The sequence below is a fragment of the Carassius carassius genome, chromosome 4 (assembly GCF_963082965.1).
Source record: "Carassius carassius chromosome 4, fCarCar2.1, whole genome shotgun sequence".
Taxonomy (NCBI): domain Eukaryota; kingdom Metazoa; phylum Chordata; class Actinopteri; order Cypriniformes; family Cyprinidae; genus Carassius; species Carassius carassius.
Genome location: NC_081758.1, coordinates 31,148,300 through 31,164,484, shown reverse-complemented (window position 1 = coordinate 31,164,484; position 16,185 = coordinate 31,148,300). Strand labels below are relative to the sequence as shown.

At 35.5% G+C, this 16,185-nt stretch overlaps 1 protein-coding gene across 4 annotated transcripts in view; it reads right to left on the bottom strand.

The window, feature by feature from the left end:
* Window positions 1–16,185, bottom strand: part of LOC132139766 (splicing regulator ARVCF-like) — a 265,062-nt gene that overhangs the window by 42,918 nt on the left and 205,959 nt on the right. For all 4 annotated transcript variants that reach the window (XM_059548369.1, XM_059548370.1, XM_059548372.1 and 1 more), the window contains one exon: window positions 10,444–11,063. In XM_059548369.1, the coding sequence (XP_059404352.1) occupies window positions 10,444–11,063 (620 nt within the window). The remainder of the gene's footprint in view (window positions 1–10,443; window positions 11,064–16,185) is intronic.

Here is a 16,185-nt window from a genome sequence, read left to right as displayed (position 1 = left end):
AGTTTACAAACAAATAATCAGTGGGAACATTTCCTGGTACTTCAGGAACCTTGAAAAATTAACCATTGTATGATTTCATTAAAACTGAGCAGAAACTGACCAAAAAGTGCTGTTCATGGTGTTCAAACATATCATTTCCAAAAAACTAATCCACTGCTCCACAGATGGTATCAAGAGATTTGCATTTCTTTGAGGCAGCACACAAACCCTGAAGTGGCAATGACCGATTTTAACTTATGAAGTGAAACAGTGGCTTTAAAAATAGTAACTGATACACACATCATCACTGTATGCCATATGGATTATTTATTACAACCTATACTAACATTGAACATTCTGCAAGTGTTCATACTGCAGGTGGCTGGAGGCTCTCATAAGCCTGTGATATTTTACAGTGTAGAGGTTGGAAATAACATGTCTGGGGATGTGATGTACACTGTATCAGGGAGGTTACATCAATCTCAGATAGGAGTTTCAGCATGCTTCATTATCAGTGTGAACAAAACAGAGTTGTCCCTGTGGTTGTACTTCGAATTTGGCAAAGAAATATGAAATCCCTGTGCCACACACTCACCATCACTCTTTCTCTCTCTCAATTTCCAGCTCATTTTCTGTCCTCATCTAACTCTAGGTGGGAAAAACAAGGTGTACCAGACATTCAGAGCACTAGGAACCAAACGTGCAAATATAAAGCCACCACTATAATCTGACAGCATTCATGAATACATAGAGGAAACGTTTAGATATTAATCTTTTGCTAATTCTTTCTTTTTCATTTGTAGTCTGAACAGCAAGAAAAAAAATATATATATATATAAAAAATCAGTAAGTGATGGAATCTGATCTCATATATATATATATATATATATATATATATATATATATATATATATATATATATATACAGTATATACACACACACACACACACACACACATATATGAGATCAGATTTCATTACTTACAAAATGATAGTGCAGGAAAGACTTTTAAAGACTGGATTTGAAAAACAAATCGGATTTACGCACAGTTTGAACAAAGTCTTTGATGTGTGACTTGACAAAATGGGCCACAGCTGAGAATGTTGGCGGTTTTGAGGGATGCACTTTTAATGAGAGTTTTATGTTAATTATGTACTGCAACTTTGGAGGTGATCTGAGGGCACATTACAGAGGAAGGAAATCTTAGCAAGCTGTTACATGGCAGTGCTTTAAATGAACAGTTCATAAATCTGACATCATAAAGACATGATATGGCCATGAAATGGGGCATTAACTCTATGATGGTACATGACGAACACATCATCTGATTAGTCCCTGAGGAAAAAGAGTTTTAAGCACACTAAACGAACATGTTGACGATGACAGAGCAGGGGTATAACATGTTGACAGATGAGACATCTCTTAGACACAAAACTTTTCTGAATTAAAAAAAAAAAAAAAAAAATTTATATATATATATATATATATATATATATATATATATATATATATATATATATATATATATATATATATATATATATATACAGTACATATTCAAGGACATTAAGTTGATCAAAAGTAAGAAACACATTTTACAGTGTTACAAATAATTTCTCCTCACTGTGCAATAAAATGTGAAATACCCAACTGTCTATACTTATATGTTAGTGACTTAATATATCTTACATCTACCCTCATACTCTTGCATAATTTTTCTATAGCAATGTACATACAATATACTGTTTACTGTCTTTTTGCTTTTTGTGTATTGTTTTTACATTGTTATTTTTAATCAATAAATTTTTGATATCTGTGTCTTGTCACATGTAAATGTGTCTGTGTACTGGAAACTTCTGTCACCAAGAAAAATCCCTGTCTGTGTAAGCACACTTGGCAATAAAGGCCTTTCTGATTCTGATTCTATTTTTATTTTTAAATGCTGTTCTTGTGAACTTTCATTAAAGAATCGTAATTGGTTTTTTTTTATTTTTTTTTATTTTTTTTATCATGGTTTCCACAAAAATATTAAGCAGCACAGCTGTTTTCAATATTGATAATAATAAGAAATGTTTCTAAAGCAGAAAATCCTCATATTAGAATGATTTCTGAAGGACCATGTGACACTGAAGACTGGAGTAATGTCTGCTGTAAACTCAGCTTTGCCATCACAGAAATAAATTACATTTTAAAAATTTGAAAATGTAAAACCTTATTTTAAATTGTAATAAGATTTCAGAATATTACGATATATTACATAAGAGTGTTTCTTCTAGCAGCACTTAGTCCTTTAGTAAATTAAAATATGACCAATTATGCCAATTATGCCAATCATATTTCCTATGTGTTTAGTCAAATGTAATCAGGGACAGTCTAAGTTGTGGAAAAGTTAATGGGAGAAATTGAACGCTCAATGTGGTATCTCCAAGGTGGCCACAGAGTGAAATGACTTTGCATATTTTGACATAATGATAAACCTACTACTCATCTTCTCAATTCTAATGTTGGTTTGCAGTTCACTGAACACTGCTGCAACGACCAGCTCTGGTCACCATTCATTACCATCACCATTTGTTTTGTTATTGTAACATGCCAACAGATTTCATGCAAATTAAGAGAGTGGTTACTGACCACATGGTAAATTTGGAAGCATTTTATTGCTTTGGAAATGCCATCCAAGTGCCATTTAGTGTCAGAATGATGAAATAATCACTAACTGACGTAATGTCTAAATTGCGACCAGTGCCAGACCTGTTGGGAGCAAACCAACATTAACAAGGCTGGCACTCAGGATACATTATTTCTACTTGAGTTAAACAGTTCAATACTCTTCCCACGAAGACTCAAGTCAAGAATAGCGTCAGTCAATGAGCTCTTCTTTTCTATGAACTGACTGACTTGGTTTACAAATCAAGACAAACGATTTGATCAGGGATCAGACAGTGATCAACTTGATTCAATGATCTGTTTACAGCTTTGGAATTAACAGCTAGTTGGAGAGGAAGATTTGTGAATAACAACTTTTAATTTGAAGACCAATTTAGTTATGGTCCTCACACAAAGCAAGTATACTATTAGCTTTCAGCTATCATGACTAATTTATGCGACTTTATGTCATGCTTTTTACAGCCTTGGTTAATGTAATTGTATAGACAAAACCATACAAAAGTCTTAAAAATATCCATGTTTTTGTAACATAAAATAAAATAATATGTGTTTGGAACCATATAAAGGTGAGTAAATAATGAATTTCAGCCAAAATTTTGTGCCAAAATGCTTCTGCCAGAACTAGTTAGAAAGATAACACAATGCTGTCAGGAGAAGATTGAAAATGGATATGAACAGAAGAACAGATCACTTTGAGACAATGAGAGGCTTCAAAATTATTGTTCACAACACTGCTATTGTAGAGACAGTTTCATCTCTTCCCTTCTCTCTCTCTCTCTCTCACACACACACAAACAAACATTGAGGGGTTTGCAAATCTAAATGATTTAAACAGTTCAGATGCATGCTAAACCCTGTGGACTGAGTGATGGGAATGTCAAGATTTGCATTTAAATTGCTGCCATTGTATGTAGTAGTGTATTCATTACATGTGAACGCACTTCGACTACACATTATGCTCTTCCAATAGATGTGGTGCTCTGAAGTTATTACAACAGATTCAATGCCTTGATAATGAGCCAAATGTTCTTCATGTTCCAGAAATATATGTGTGTGTTTTTTATTTGTTGCCAGCAAAAACCATGGTTATGTGCTCATTTCTACATCCATTTTGCTCTCCCATCATTTCCTTTCTCTGAATTATTTATTTCTAGATTTTTTGGATAAATGCCTATGCCTCCGAATAGAAAAATAGGAAAATATTATAATATCCACTATTAAAATGAGCAATTACTTTGTGGATTAAAGATTCATGTGAGAAAAAAGAAACAGATATTTCACTTCATTTGACAAATCTGAAAATGATAAATAAATCATGAATCACAATAAATAATAATAATAATTTTAAAAAATCACATTTGCTATTGCACTGTAAGATACAGTTTTTCATAAAAATGCCCCCAAAATACCATTGTACCATTAAAACAACAACAACAACACTATAGTGTATTAAGCAATCACTGTATTGTCTTCATGTTTAATTTAAAAACACCCACATAACAAAAAATAAATAAATAAAAAATCTAATTAAAGTTTAAACACTGTTTAACAGCTCCATTAGTGATTCTTCCAATACTTTGAAGGAATAAGCACTTGTAAAAAAAGGAAGAGACCACTCATTTCAGTTATTTCTACTGGAAACAAATTACAATTGTTGCGGTATATATTCAGGAATCGGACTGAATCGGACAAGATTCAGTTGTTTGGGAATCAGACTACACCGATTGCTCTGAATGTTCAGAAACTCAGAATATTTTAGCATTATATTCCACTTCACAAGAGGAAAAATGCATGTGTGAAAACGATTAACTCAATTTTTTTTTTAAATTGAAACTGATATTAAATAAGAACTCTATTCCCATCTACAGGTGCTAGTAATATAATTAGAATATCATCAAAATGTTGATTTCACTAATTCCATTCAAAAAGTGAAACTTGTATATTATATTCATTCATTACACACAGACTGATATATTTCAAATGTTTATTTCTTTTAATTTTGATGATTATAACTGACAACTAAGGAAAATCCCAAATTCAGTATCTCCGAAAATTAGAATATTGTGAAAAGGTTCAATATTGAAGACACCTGGTGTCACACTCTAATCAGCTAATTAACTCAGAACACATTCAAAGGCCTTTAAATGGTCTCTCAGTATAGTTCTGTAGGCTACACAATCATGGGGAAGACTGCTGACTTGACAGTTGACATGGAGGTCTTGCCCACAAGGAGGGCAAGACACAAAAGGTCATTGCAAAAGAGGATGGCTGTTCACAGAGCTCTGTATCCAAGCACATTAATAGAGAGACGAAGGGAAGGAAAAGCAATAGTATAAGCAATAGTACACTATTGTATAAGCAATAGTGATAACCGCACCCTGGAGAGGATTGTGAAACAAAACCCATTCAAAAATCTGGGGGAGATTCACAAAGAGTGGACTGCAGCTGGAGTCAGTGCTTCAAGAACCACTATGCACAGACGTATGCAAGACATGGGTTTCAGCTGTCGCATTCCTTGTGTCAACAGACAGCGTCAGAAGCGTCTAAAGACAAAAAGGACTGGACTGCTGCTAAGTGGTCCAAAGTTATGTTCTCTGATGAAAGTAAATTTTGTATTTCCTTTGGAAATCAGGGTCCCAGAGCCTGGAGGAAGATAGGAGAGGCACACAATCCACGTTGCTTGAGGTCCAGTGTAAAGTTTCCACAGTCAGTGATGGTTTGGGGTGCCATGTCATCTGCTGGTGTTGGTCCACTGTGTTTTCTGACATCCAAGGTCAACACAGCCGTATACCAGGAAGTTTTAGAGCACTTCATGCTTCCTGCTGCTGACTAACTTTATGGAGATGCAGATTTAATTTTCCAACAGGAGTTGGCACCTGCACACAGTGCCAAAGCTACCAGTACCTGGTTTAAGGACCATGGTATCCCTGTTCTTAATTGGCCAGCAAACTCGCCTGACCTTAACCCCATAGAAAATCTATGGGGTATTGTGATGAGGAAGATTCGATATGCCAAACCCAAGAATTCAGAAGAGCTGAAGGCCACTATCAGAGCAACCTGGGTTCTCATAACAACCGAGTCAATGCCACGCCACACTGCTGTAGTTATTCAGGCAAAACGATCCCCAACTAAGTATTGTGTGCTGTACATGCTCATACTTTTCATATTCATACTTTTTAGTTGGCCAAGATTTCTAAAAATCCTTTCTTTGTATTGGTCTTAAGTAATATTCTAAGGGGTACTGAATTTGGGATTTTCCTTGGTTGTCAGTTATAATGATCAAAATTAAAAAAAAAAAACATTTGAAATATATCATTCTGTGTGTAATGAATGAATATAATATACAAGTTTCACTTTTTGAATGGAATTAAGTGAAATTAATAAACTTTCTGATGATATTCTAATTATATGACCAGCATATGTAACATTACTATATAATACATTTTACCAACTCAGATTTTCAGTCTTTAGTCCCAAGACTAAACTTCCATATCAAGGATGGAATATTTTTTTTCTCTTTCTGTCTGCACTATATAACTGTTGACAGTTCAACATGAGTACATAGAGGAAGTGGTCCCTGGTGGTCTCCTGGGAAATTTCTGTATGACGACCTTATGGCTGCTCCGCTGTGGCACTGGTGGCAGGTGCAGGGAAGCACAGCCAAGGAGCGATGAACCATTAGAGATATGGCTGGAGATGAGACACCCCCTTTGTCTGGCAGTGTTCACCAGAGACTATTAATCACTCTGACAACAAGAGAAATAAATATAAAGAAGAGACCTCAAGTCGGTGAAACCAATTAAATGCACAGAAAATGTCTAATCCATGCAAACATGGCACGGCCAACCATTTCTTTGCTAAATGTCACAATTTTGGCTGTTTTATAATTGTGGGTTTCCAAACTGCAAACTGCATTAACATATTCATCTTACACATTCATTAGCGATATTTTGTCAGCATGGGTTATTATGGGAATGCCAATAAAGGATGCAAAATGCAATACTTTGACACTTGGAGTAAGAGGGGTGACATCATTAATAATTACACTATAATTTTGACACAGATGTACACAAATAGATTATGGCCTGAAAAACAGGAAGTGGTTGTGTATGCTGTTTGTGACAGTGACTGGCTACTGTATATGTGTGCGCATCCTAATTAAAAAGAAACTATGTTCCTGCAACACACAGGACTGGCAAAACTCCTACAGATCCTCATAATGAGTAATGTGTTGATACTGACTAGAGTATGGCAAGGAAAATATGTTTCACGATAACAACATCTCTCCTTTCCTCGCTGTTCTGTCTTAGAAGATAAAAATACTGTAAAAATGTGCTGTCTTTATTTAACAAAGAAATCACTTATCAAAAAGAAGAGCTCTTCATTACACAAATGCAGCCATCTGCTGTATGTAAGCTGTCGTCATCTTTTCATTTTCTAATCTCTGCAAAGTGGAAGCTGTGGTCAGAACAACCGAAAATGTGTATATTTTAAGGAGGAAAATGGTTTTTAACTGTCTTTGGTTGTGAAAGCAAAGGTCCCTCAGCTGAACAGGAAGAACATTTAGGGGTGGAGAAAAAACTGAGACCTCACTTAACACAATTTTTTTTTTTAGCAAAACAATTAAGTGTGCGATCTCTAGTTTCAACATGCATCCATCTGTCCAATATCAGACTGTACCAATATCAGACTGATATGGATTAGAAAATACATTTTGTCTCTTGCCACCATACATGCCATTTTTCAGTATCAGACACAACAAAAATAATAATATATTATTACGCATTTACTAAATTACACACGTGCACTGAAAAAGAATTACTTGGGGGGGAAAAAAACACATTTGACAAGTACAAGTACTTGCTACTGAAATTAACATTCATGAAGAAATCAAATTGAATTGCACTAAGTAAATATTGCTTACCGGTTTTTCGGACTATAAGTCGCACCTGGGTATAAGTCGCATCAGTCCAAAAATACGTCATGATGAGGAAAAAAACATATATAAAGTCGCACTGGACTATAAGTCGCATTTATTTATAACCAAAAACCAAGAGAAAATATTACTGTCCATAGCCTCGAGAGGGCGATCTGTGTTTTCAGTGAGAGGCTACAGGAGCACAGAGCAGCATAGAGCGCCCTCTCGCGGCTGTAGACGGTATTGTTTTCGCGGTTCATTTCTCTTAGTTCATTTCTCTTGGTTCATGTCAAATTAATTTTGATAAATAAGTCGCACCTTAATATAAGTCGCAGGACCAACCAAACTATGAAAAGAAGTGTGACTTATAGTCCAGAAAATATGGTAATTTTATTTAGTTAGGAAGCTTTGTTTATTTAAAGCAATTAAGTGTATTTATTATTTTACAATAATGCCTAGCATTTACCAAATATTAAGCAAATCTCTGTTAACTGACGTAAATAAGTAGATTTTGTTATATATTTTTTGTTATATATTTTTTTGTTCAAGATTTACATTTACTTAATTTTATGAATATACATTATTCCATATGATTATGTAAACATAGCTAATTTCTTTTTGATTAATATAATCACAAACTATTTTCATTTGGTCTATACCAGGGGTTCTAACTTTCATGTAGAGTTTAGCTCTAACCCTAATCAAACACCTGAAAAAGCTAAGCGCAAGCATTGAGAACCTCTGGTATATATCACAAATCACACAAGCCAAATATTTGGCTTTATCACAAATCACACAACTAAAATAGAATCAAATAGTTTATTTTTTTCAACATAAAAAAGTGAATCGAAGTGAACAAAAAATAGTGAATAAAATGAATAAAAAATAAAGAATGGCTGAATTATAATTCAAGTGTCTTCTGTTCTGTAATACAATTCAATCTCTATTACCTACAAAAAACTGCATCATACACCGTTTCGACCCCAGGAGGTATAAAATAAGTAAAAAAAAATTACTTAAACAGAACAAGATGATGTTTTAACCTGACAAAGCTAGGTAGTATTGATATAGCCAAAACTGCATCCAACATGAAAAGCATCAGTCTGTCTTCCTCCCCACACCTTAAATGTGTATTGGAGTTAGGTCACCCTGTAAATGAACACAATTTGTGACATTAAAACAATGATTTAAAACATTTAACCACAATTTTTATTAGAACAAGTAAAAATAACAACAATAATGTTATATACGGCAATCTATTCATAGAATACATTTTCATTTAGTCATTTAGCAGACAGTTTTATCCAAAGCGACTTACAAATGAGGACAATAAAAGTGATCAAAACAAACAAAAGAGCAATAATATGTAAGTGCTATGACAAGTCTTGTCTGAATATGAGAATTAGACTAATCACTACTTCTATATAGTCATCAACTTACACACTGGCTTTGTTCTGCAGTATATTCATAAGACTTGCTTTTTAACCAACAAATTACAAGTTAAATACCATCATAAAGAAGCATAAACACACTTTTACTAGCCACTTTCTATTCACACTTGTTAAAATGAGTCCTATAAAACAATCGCCGATGGCCACAGGTACAGTAGTTTAGAGTTAGGTAGTATGTTAGTGTAGCATAGTGACAAAATGCGACAATTTACAATATTGTGGCTCTAAACTCACTCTATTGCGTTAGTCGAGTGTTTGAAATAACAGAAACTAAACTTATGCTATACTATGCAATTGCTTTATTTTAGTATCGTTAGCTAGCTAGCAGTTACAACGTTTACTAATTTCCAGTTAATTTGTGCTCAAGTTTTTTCAATCTTGCTCAAGTTTTTACTTTGTGAATCTCTAAACTATTGAAAACATTTTCATTGAAATATCACTCACTGTGACCACACGCATGTTAAGTTATGTGAGATGAACGTTTATGTATAATGAGTCAAGTAAACAAGAATCAAACTCTCGAAATGCAAACGGTATTACTAATCAGAAATCTAAAAAAGAACTTACCTTAAACGGGAGAAAATGCAGCCATGCATCACCTCCGTGACAAGCCCAACCGTCTGTCTCTGATTAAAACCACTGGTAGAGTGTCTTGTCCAAACACACAGTGGCAGATTCAAGCGTGCTATACTTTTAGATTAAAATTCAGGCTACTCAATATTTCTAGATTTATATGCAATGACTATATATAGAATATATAGAATAGTTACTCTTCACCTGCAGATAATTAATTAAGATTACATGAATTAAATATGCACATTTTACTTAGAAAATTGTTGTTCTTATTGAATTGTAATATTATAAGTAGAACTTATGATGGGTAATGTAATAAATTTACAACAAAGTAATTTTTTTCAGTGTGCGAGTGTGTGTGTGTGTGTGTGTGTGTGTGTATGTATATATATATATATATATATATATATATATATATATTATAATAAATAGTTTTATGTATTTCATCCAGTATCAGACTGTACCAATTAGGAATAAAGATTATTATAATTTTGTCTAATTACACATTTTCATGGCATTATTGGTATCATACAGAACAATTATATAATGTTTTTATTATTATTATTAAATTAATAAAATTATCAATAATTATAGTTACAGCCAAAATATTTAATTTTTTTATGTAATAGTTAATAATTTACCAGTGCTCCTTGATATCTTGTTGGACACTGAAAGCCAGTTCTGTTACGCAATAACCTTCCATAATGTGAACGAAGAACCTGCATCTTTGTGCTTCCCAAGAGCTCGAACACTTAAATCCCTTCAATAGACAATCACATCAAAGCTGCTCACAACCATCCACAAAACCCACAGCAGCTCAAGCAAATAAACCAAATCAACTGCACGATTCCTACCTCACGCGGGGGCCATTGCGCAATGGCTCTCGAATGGTACGACCGGGTAGTGTGCGGCGGTTAGCCGTGGAATAATCAGGCTCTAAGTCATAAGGCTCTTCGTCATCTGGGCCTAGACTGCGGCGGTCACCTTCCAGGCCGTAGGGTTCAGGTTGGAAACGCTCAGGCTGAGAACTATTGAGATCCACAGTGCTACTTCCCATTGGGACTTGAGGCTGGGCTACATGGCCATAGTCGTCCTTGCGGATGGGGAGAGTGTAGCTGTTCTCCGGCCGGTATCCACCGGTGGGCATGTAAGGCCGATAGAGCCTGTAATTGACTCCGCGAGACAGACTTCCATAGTTGTCAGCCATGTCTCCGTATCCATCGTGAAGGGCGTAATGGCGAAACTGACTTTCTGGAGCATCATTGTAGGAGTCGTTGTAATTGTTGTACGAGCGTGGGAGGGTGGAAGTGGCCTGGGGTGTGATGAAGCGCTCGCCATTCTTCATGTAGCGCCGGTCAATGGAGTCAGTGTAGTTTCCCAGTGGAGATGAGCCCTCTGGAAGAGGAAGGCCATCGGGACCCAGTGGCACCTGTCGAACTGTCCGTGTTGTCACTGTCTTGACCATCTTAGTGACCTAAGATGATGGAAAAACCAACACAATTTTAGGAAAATTTAAGTCATAATAATTGAAGTGAATGTTTGTGCTTTTTATGCAGAACTAGAGTGGGCCATTTCCTTTCTTATATGCCTTTTGCATGACCTATACATGATGTGAGGGCCATTCAAAGTGCAGCTATTGTGTTAGATTGCTCAAATCATAGCAGCCAAAACAACCAAAGGCATTTATGAGTGAAATGCAGCACACTGACTTAGTGGTCTAATATCAGCAAGGAAGTGGATGTCACACTGTGAGCTGGCTGAGTAGCAGTGAAATGACTGAAAATCTTTTCCAGTCTTTTAAAAGGCTTTTGTGTTCATTAGTAATGAAACAGCTGGAACTGAAAACATAAGAGTTATGGGTTCTTGGTTGTAGTTGATACAAAGTTTCTCATCACAAAAACTTTGCTAACGGTTAAATCTCCCTAACAGCATAAACTTACTTTACTAAATCTGAGGGACTAATGTTGTATTTAGCTATAGAAAACATTTTTCTCTGTTGAGGAACCTTAAAGTAAAACATTAACAAATACTAAGAGTGAACAGTGCACATAACAACAGCTAAACCGTTCAACATAAGAGCTGCCACCATACTACATGGACCCTGATGTTGTGGTTCCCTGTGTCTATCACAGAGCACTGACATCTTTATGACTCAACTTAAATAAATCACTATTCCCCTCCGAGTGCTAATCCAGTCCCTTATTCTACAAAATGTCTGCCTGTCAAGAGGATGGAGTGCTGCTGCTCCTGAAGGTTCAGTACTGATACAGAAACCAATTTGCTGCTCAGTGAATTTCGCAAAGCAATTAATTGGCTATTTTGTCCATGGCTGTAAATTCATCTTGGAAATTAATGAGCTTGATAAAAATGAATCGTCATTGGAGACGAACCATGACTGCTTGAATTTGTGCGTGAACCATTACAAGCAGCATGGCCAGTTGTCAGTGCGTAATATCTCAAGGGATGGGTCTATGTCTAAAGGGGGAAAAGATCAGTAACTATTAAAAGTAAAAGCTTTTTCACCTTTATAGAGTCCACTATGGGTTTAACCATTGGAGTGCACAGTTTTTTTGGGGAACTGCAGTTAATTTTAACAAACATCATTAAGATCAAAGCAGTGATCTCACTGATGGCAATTTAACTGGAGGAGATTGACACATTGCTTTACGGTTGTTTCCAAGTAGGCATTTACACTCGATTGCAGTATCCAAGTGTATGCATGAGGTGAATTACATGTGCAGCTGTAAGGTGAACTGTCTGCACTCCTACAGCTTGTTGCCAGTGTTGCTACTCTGTTGCATCGCCAATTGTCTCTGTTGCTCATACTGTCTCAAACCGGCATCTCAAATAAATGACTAAGTTGCTCCAAGTCCCTGTCTTTGTGTGAACACCCCTTGAAGTTAATATGTTAAAACAGACACCAATGTGAGATGCAAAAAAAATCATGTTTCACTATTGATTTCTGAACAGTAAGAAAATTATACTGTTCAAGATGATACACTAGATAGATGGTTATGCTCCATCCACCTCTAGAAGGGATCTTTAGCAGGAGTTCATCAACAGGGCTTTCATAAGTCACATGAGCCCTACAGTCTATGATGCAATTTTTATGTATAAAATGCGCTGCAAACAGCATTTCATGATTACTTTAAACTTGCCCATGTTTCACACATAATTACAATAAGCTTTTTAAAGACTTAAAAAAAAATAGGACACATATATTTAGACTAAGCTTAACCTCCAAAGCTACTGTTGCCTCTAATGAAAGGTGTCTATCTACAGCGGCTGCAGCGTTTACTAACGTTTGCCTGTTACAAAGTGCATGCAGGCGTCATGGCCAGATTTTACAGTTCTATATAGGTTTTACGATCTCCCTAGTATTTAGTTTACAGACCACTGCCACACCAGCTGTGAGTTACAGACACAGTTAGTGAGATGAAAGACGGGAGGCAGAGACACATTAACCAGAAGCACTGTTTACTGGTTTTGTTTCAGATGGTGTTGCTGTAGTTGGAGATGGTTTGGACTCTGTCAGGATAACTGGCTGGAAGGTTCGGCATGTGATGGTTTTAACCACCTTGGTCACCTACAGTGAAAGTTTGTTAGTTAAAGTGGCATGAGTTAGAAAGTATACAGTGATATGGAAATGTCAAGTCTTCGAAAAGAAATGAAAAGGAAACTGTTAAATGAAAGCCTGTTTAAAAAGTAGGACTTTTCCCATGAAGCCTCGTTAATAGACCAGAACAGTCCAAAACACAAACTGAGCCAGAGAATACATTTCTGATATGAATTATCTGGCTAAACAAGAAAACATAAGAATGCCTTTGAGACGAGATATTATTTTTATTGTCTCATTTTGTCCCTCACAAAAGAGTAATTCCAGCATTTAATAGACAATTCCTCTAGCAGGAAGAGGCTGGACGATTTCCAATAGAAGAAAACACAGAAGCAGAGAAAGAAACAAGATATTTCATCTGAGCTTTCTACACATGAGTGGTTTAACTTTTCAACTAAAGGAATTCTTAAAAATGTATTTATTTAAAATATTTGGCTACTAATTTTATTAGACAATTTTAAGTATATTTTAAGCATTACATTAGTACAGTACATAAATCAGTCTGTGTCTCTAATCTATCAATTTAAATAATTGTATGTTGCTAACTAACCATTTATACACAGTTAAAGAAATCTTAACATTATGTAGGCCTATAAAACCTTTACTATTCTAAATTTTGCTATTCTAAAATAGACTTTTTAACCAACGGATGTCCACTGAAAAAAAGTCTGCAGAATGATGGCTTCATAAGCAGTATACTGCATATCTATAGGCACATACGTGTTAGAACATCCCGGCTACTAAGGTGCCTTCACCAAATTGTTGTCTATGCTGCCTACAACATCCCACAATCCTGTGCATGCAGTATAAATGTTGGTGGAAAAAAAGAGACTGAATGAAGTAAATTTATTCATCAATATCCATTTTTTTATATTTTACATATTCCATTTCTATCAATAAATAAGCTGTGTAGCCATAATATTTCCTTGTTTATCTCTGCAGCTCACCTGAATTTGATCAAGATCATTAGACATAATGTTATGGTGCCATTTCCTTTAGGAAGTACACTGATGCTTACTGTGAAAGGTAAAGGTACTTACTTTGGTTTCAAATACATCCAGAGTGTAAAAGAATGCATAGATTTTATCCTACACACCCAGAGCTCTGTGGTTGGAGTTGATGTATTTATGGGACTATAAATTTGTCTCCACAACCCCGATATCATCCCAAACACACTAACATGTGACAAAAGAACCAGTGTTAATTTCGTCAACAACGACGAAAAATATTAATTAACAAAATTATTTTCTGTGACTAAGACGAGACCTTGACGAGCTAAAAAAAAATCTGATGACGAAATTATGATGAAATGTATGCTGCGTTTTTGTTAACTAGACGAGACTGGACTATAATGTTGTTTGAGGACTACCGGACATTCCAAATTCATCCTATATTATATATTATAGCTATTGTGCTTCAAAATGTGCGTCCCTGTCATTGGATTGTGATCGGATAAGGGCTGTTAGCTAGGGCTGGGATAAACTATTATTTTTTAAACGATTAATCTAGCGATTATTTTTTCGATGCATCGATTAATCTAACGATTAATTTTTCCAGACCGATTCGATTTCGATTATCTCCCCATTAATTGACTACCAACAATTTATACATGTTGATTTACATATCTAAATGAAAAAAACATGAATTCGTTAACATTGCAATATATGTTTATTGCTCTTAAAATTACAAAATAAAAGACTGACTAAGAATGCATTACTTTGCACTTGTATAGAGATAGCATTCAATAAAACCTTGAAGCCTTGAAAACACATAGATCTTCTTTCAGATGAAAATAACAACAACTTGATGTCTAGCATTCAATAAAAAAGTTCACCCAAAATACTTGTTTAGAGCAATTGAAAGAATACAGTAACCAATGTAAACTTTAGGGCTTTAAGCTAATACAGAGAGTGCTTTTCCAAAAAATAAAAAATAAAAATTAACAGTGGGAGCCAGCAGCCTGTCATGTAGAAAAAAAAATCTCCGAATGCTCCACGTGAAACTTTGGCGTTCCGCCCTTTTTCTATCGTGTTTAATGATTTTGATTAATATGCACATGGGAGAGAGAGAACAAGAAGCGCTCGTGTTGTTTGAAGACTGTGAGTGCGCGCGCACAGCCGGGGCTCTCTCTCGTACGCGCCCTGTCAGGCGCAGCACAGTCATTCTATTCTACATCACTCACCGATCAAATAAGGCTTTGACAGCCGGCAAAAAAAAGATCAATGCAGAAAAACCCCTGGATTGGTTATATAACGTTGGACAGAATGTTGATCCGGCTATCGCGTATATTCAGCGCACATTAGGTAAACGTTTTGCAAACGTTTTTTAGAGAAATAAAAACAGGTTGACGAATCAATGCGCATATTTTGCGTCGACGTATTTTTTGCGTCGACGTCATCGATGACCTCGGCGCGTTGTCCCAGCCCTACTGTTAGCATATCTAGTTAGTATAGCAGCTGCAGTGGATGGATAGACTAATAAAACTAGCAATCTGAAACAATGGCCTCAGCACCCGAAGGAGTAGAGATAAGGTGACCAGACGTCCCGTTTTTCCCGGGAGTCACAATTCGTTGTCGATTAACTTAAAGTTAGTGAAGGCGGGATAGGCGAAATCACGCTGATAAAAGTGTTCTCTCGCGATCAGTTCTCAGCACTCAAATACACACACAACAGTCCAAATGTTTATCGTGTAGAGTATCTCACGTAAATACAATAGGTTTTGGATTAAGTGAACATGAACAGGTGGGTTAACACTGAACGTGTGTAAGTATTTCTAGCATGCCTTCCGTCTTAAAAGGACGGCATTCCAAATTAAATGCCTATCTGTCTTTAATGTTAACCAACAAAAGATTTTAAATAAATCGTTAAGTAAAACGATTACTTAAGTATACGTTAAGTAAAACCTACAGTATCTGAAAAAAGAGTTTATTTGTATCTCTATTGTATTTGTGTAAGTGTGCTTCTTTAAATATATATATAT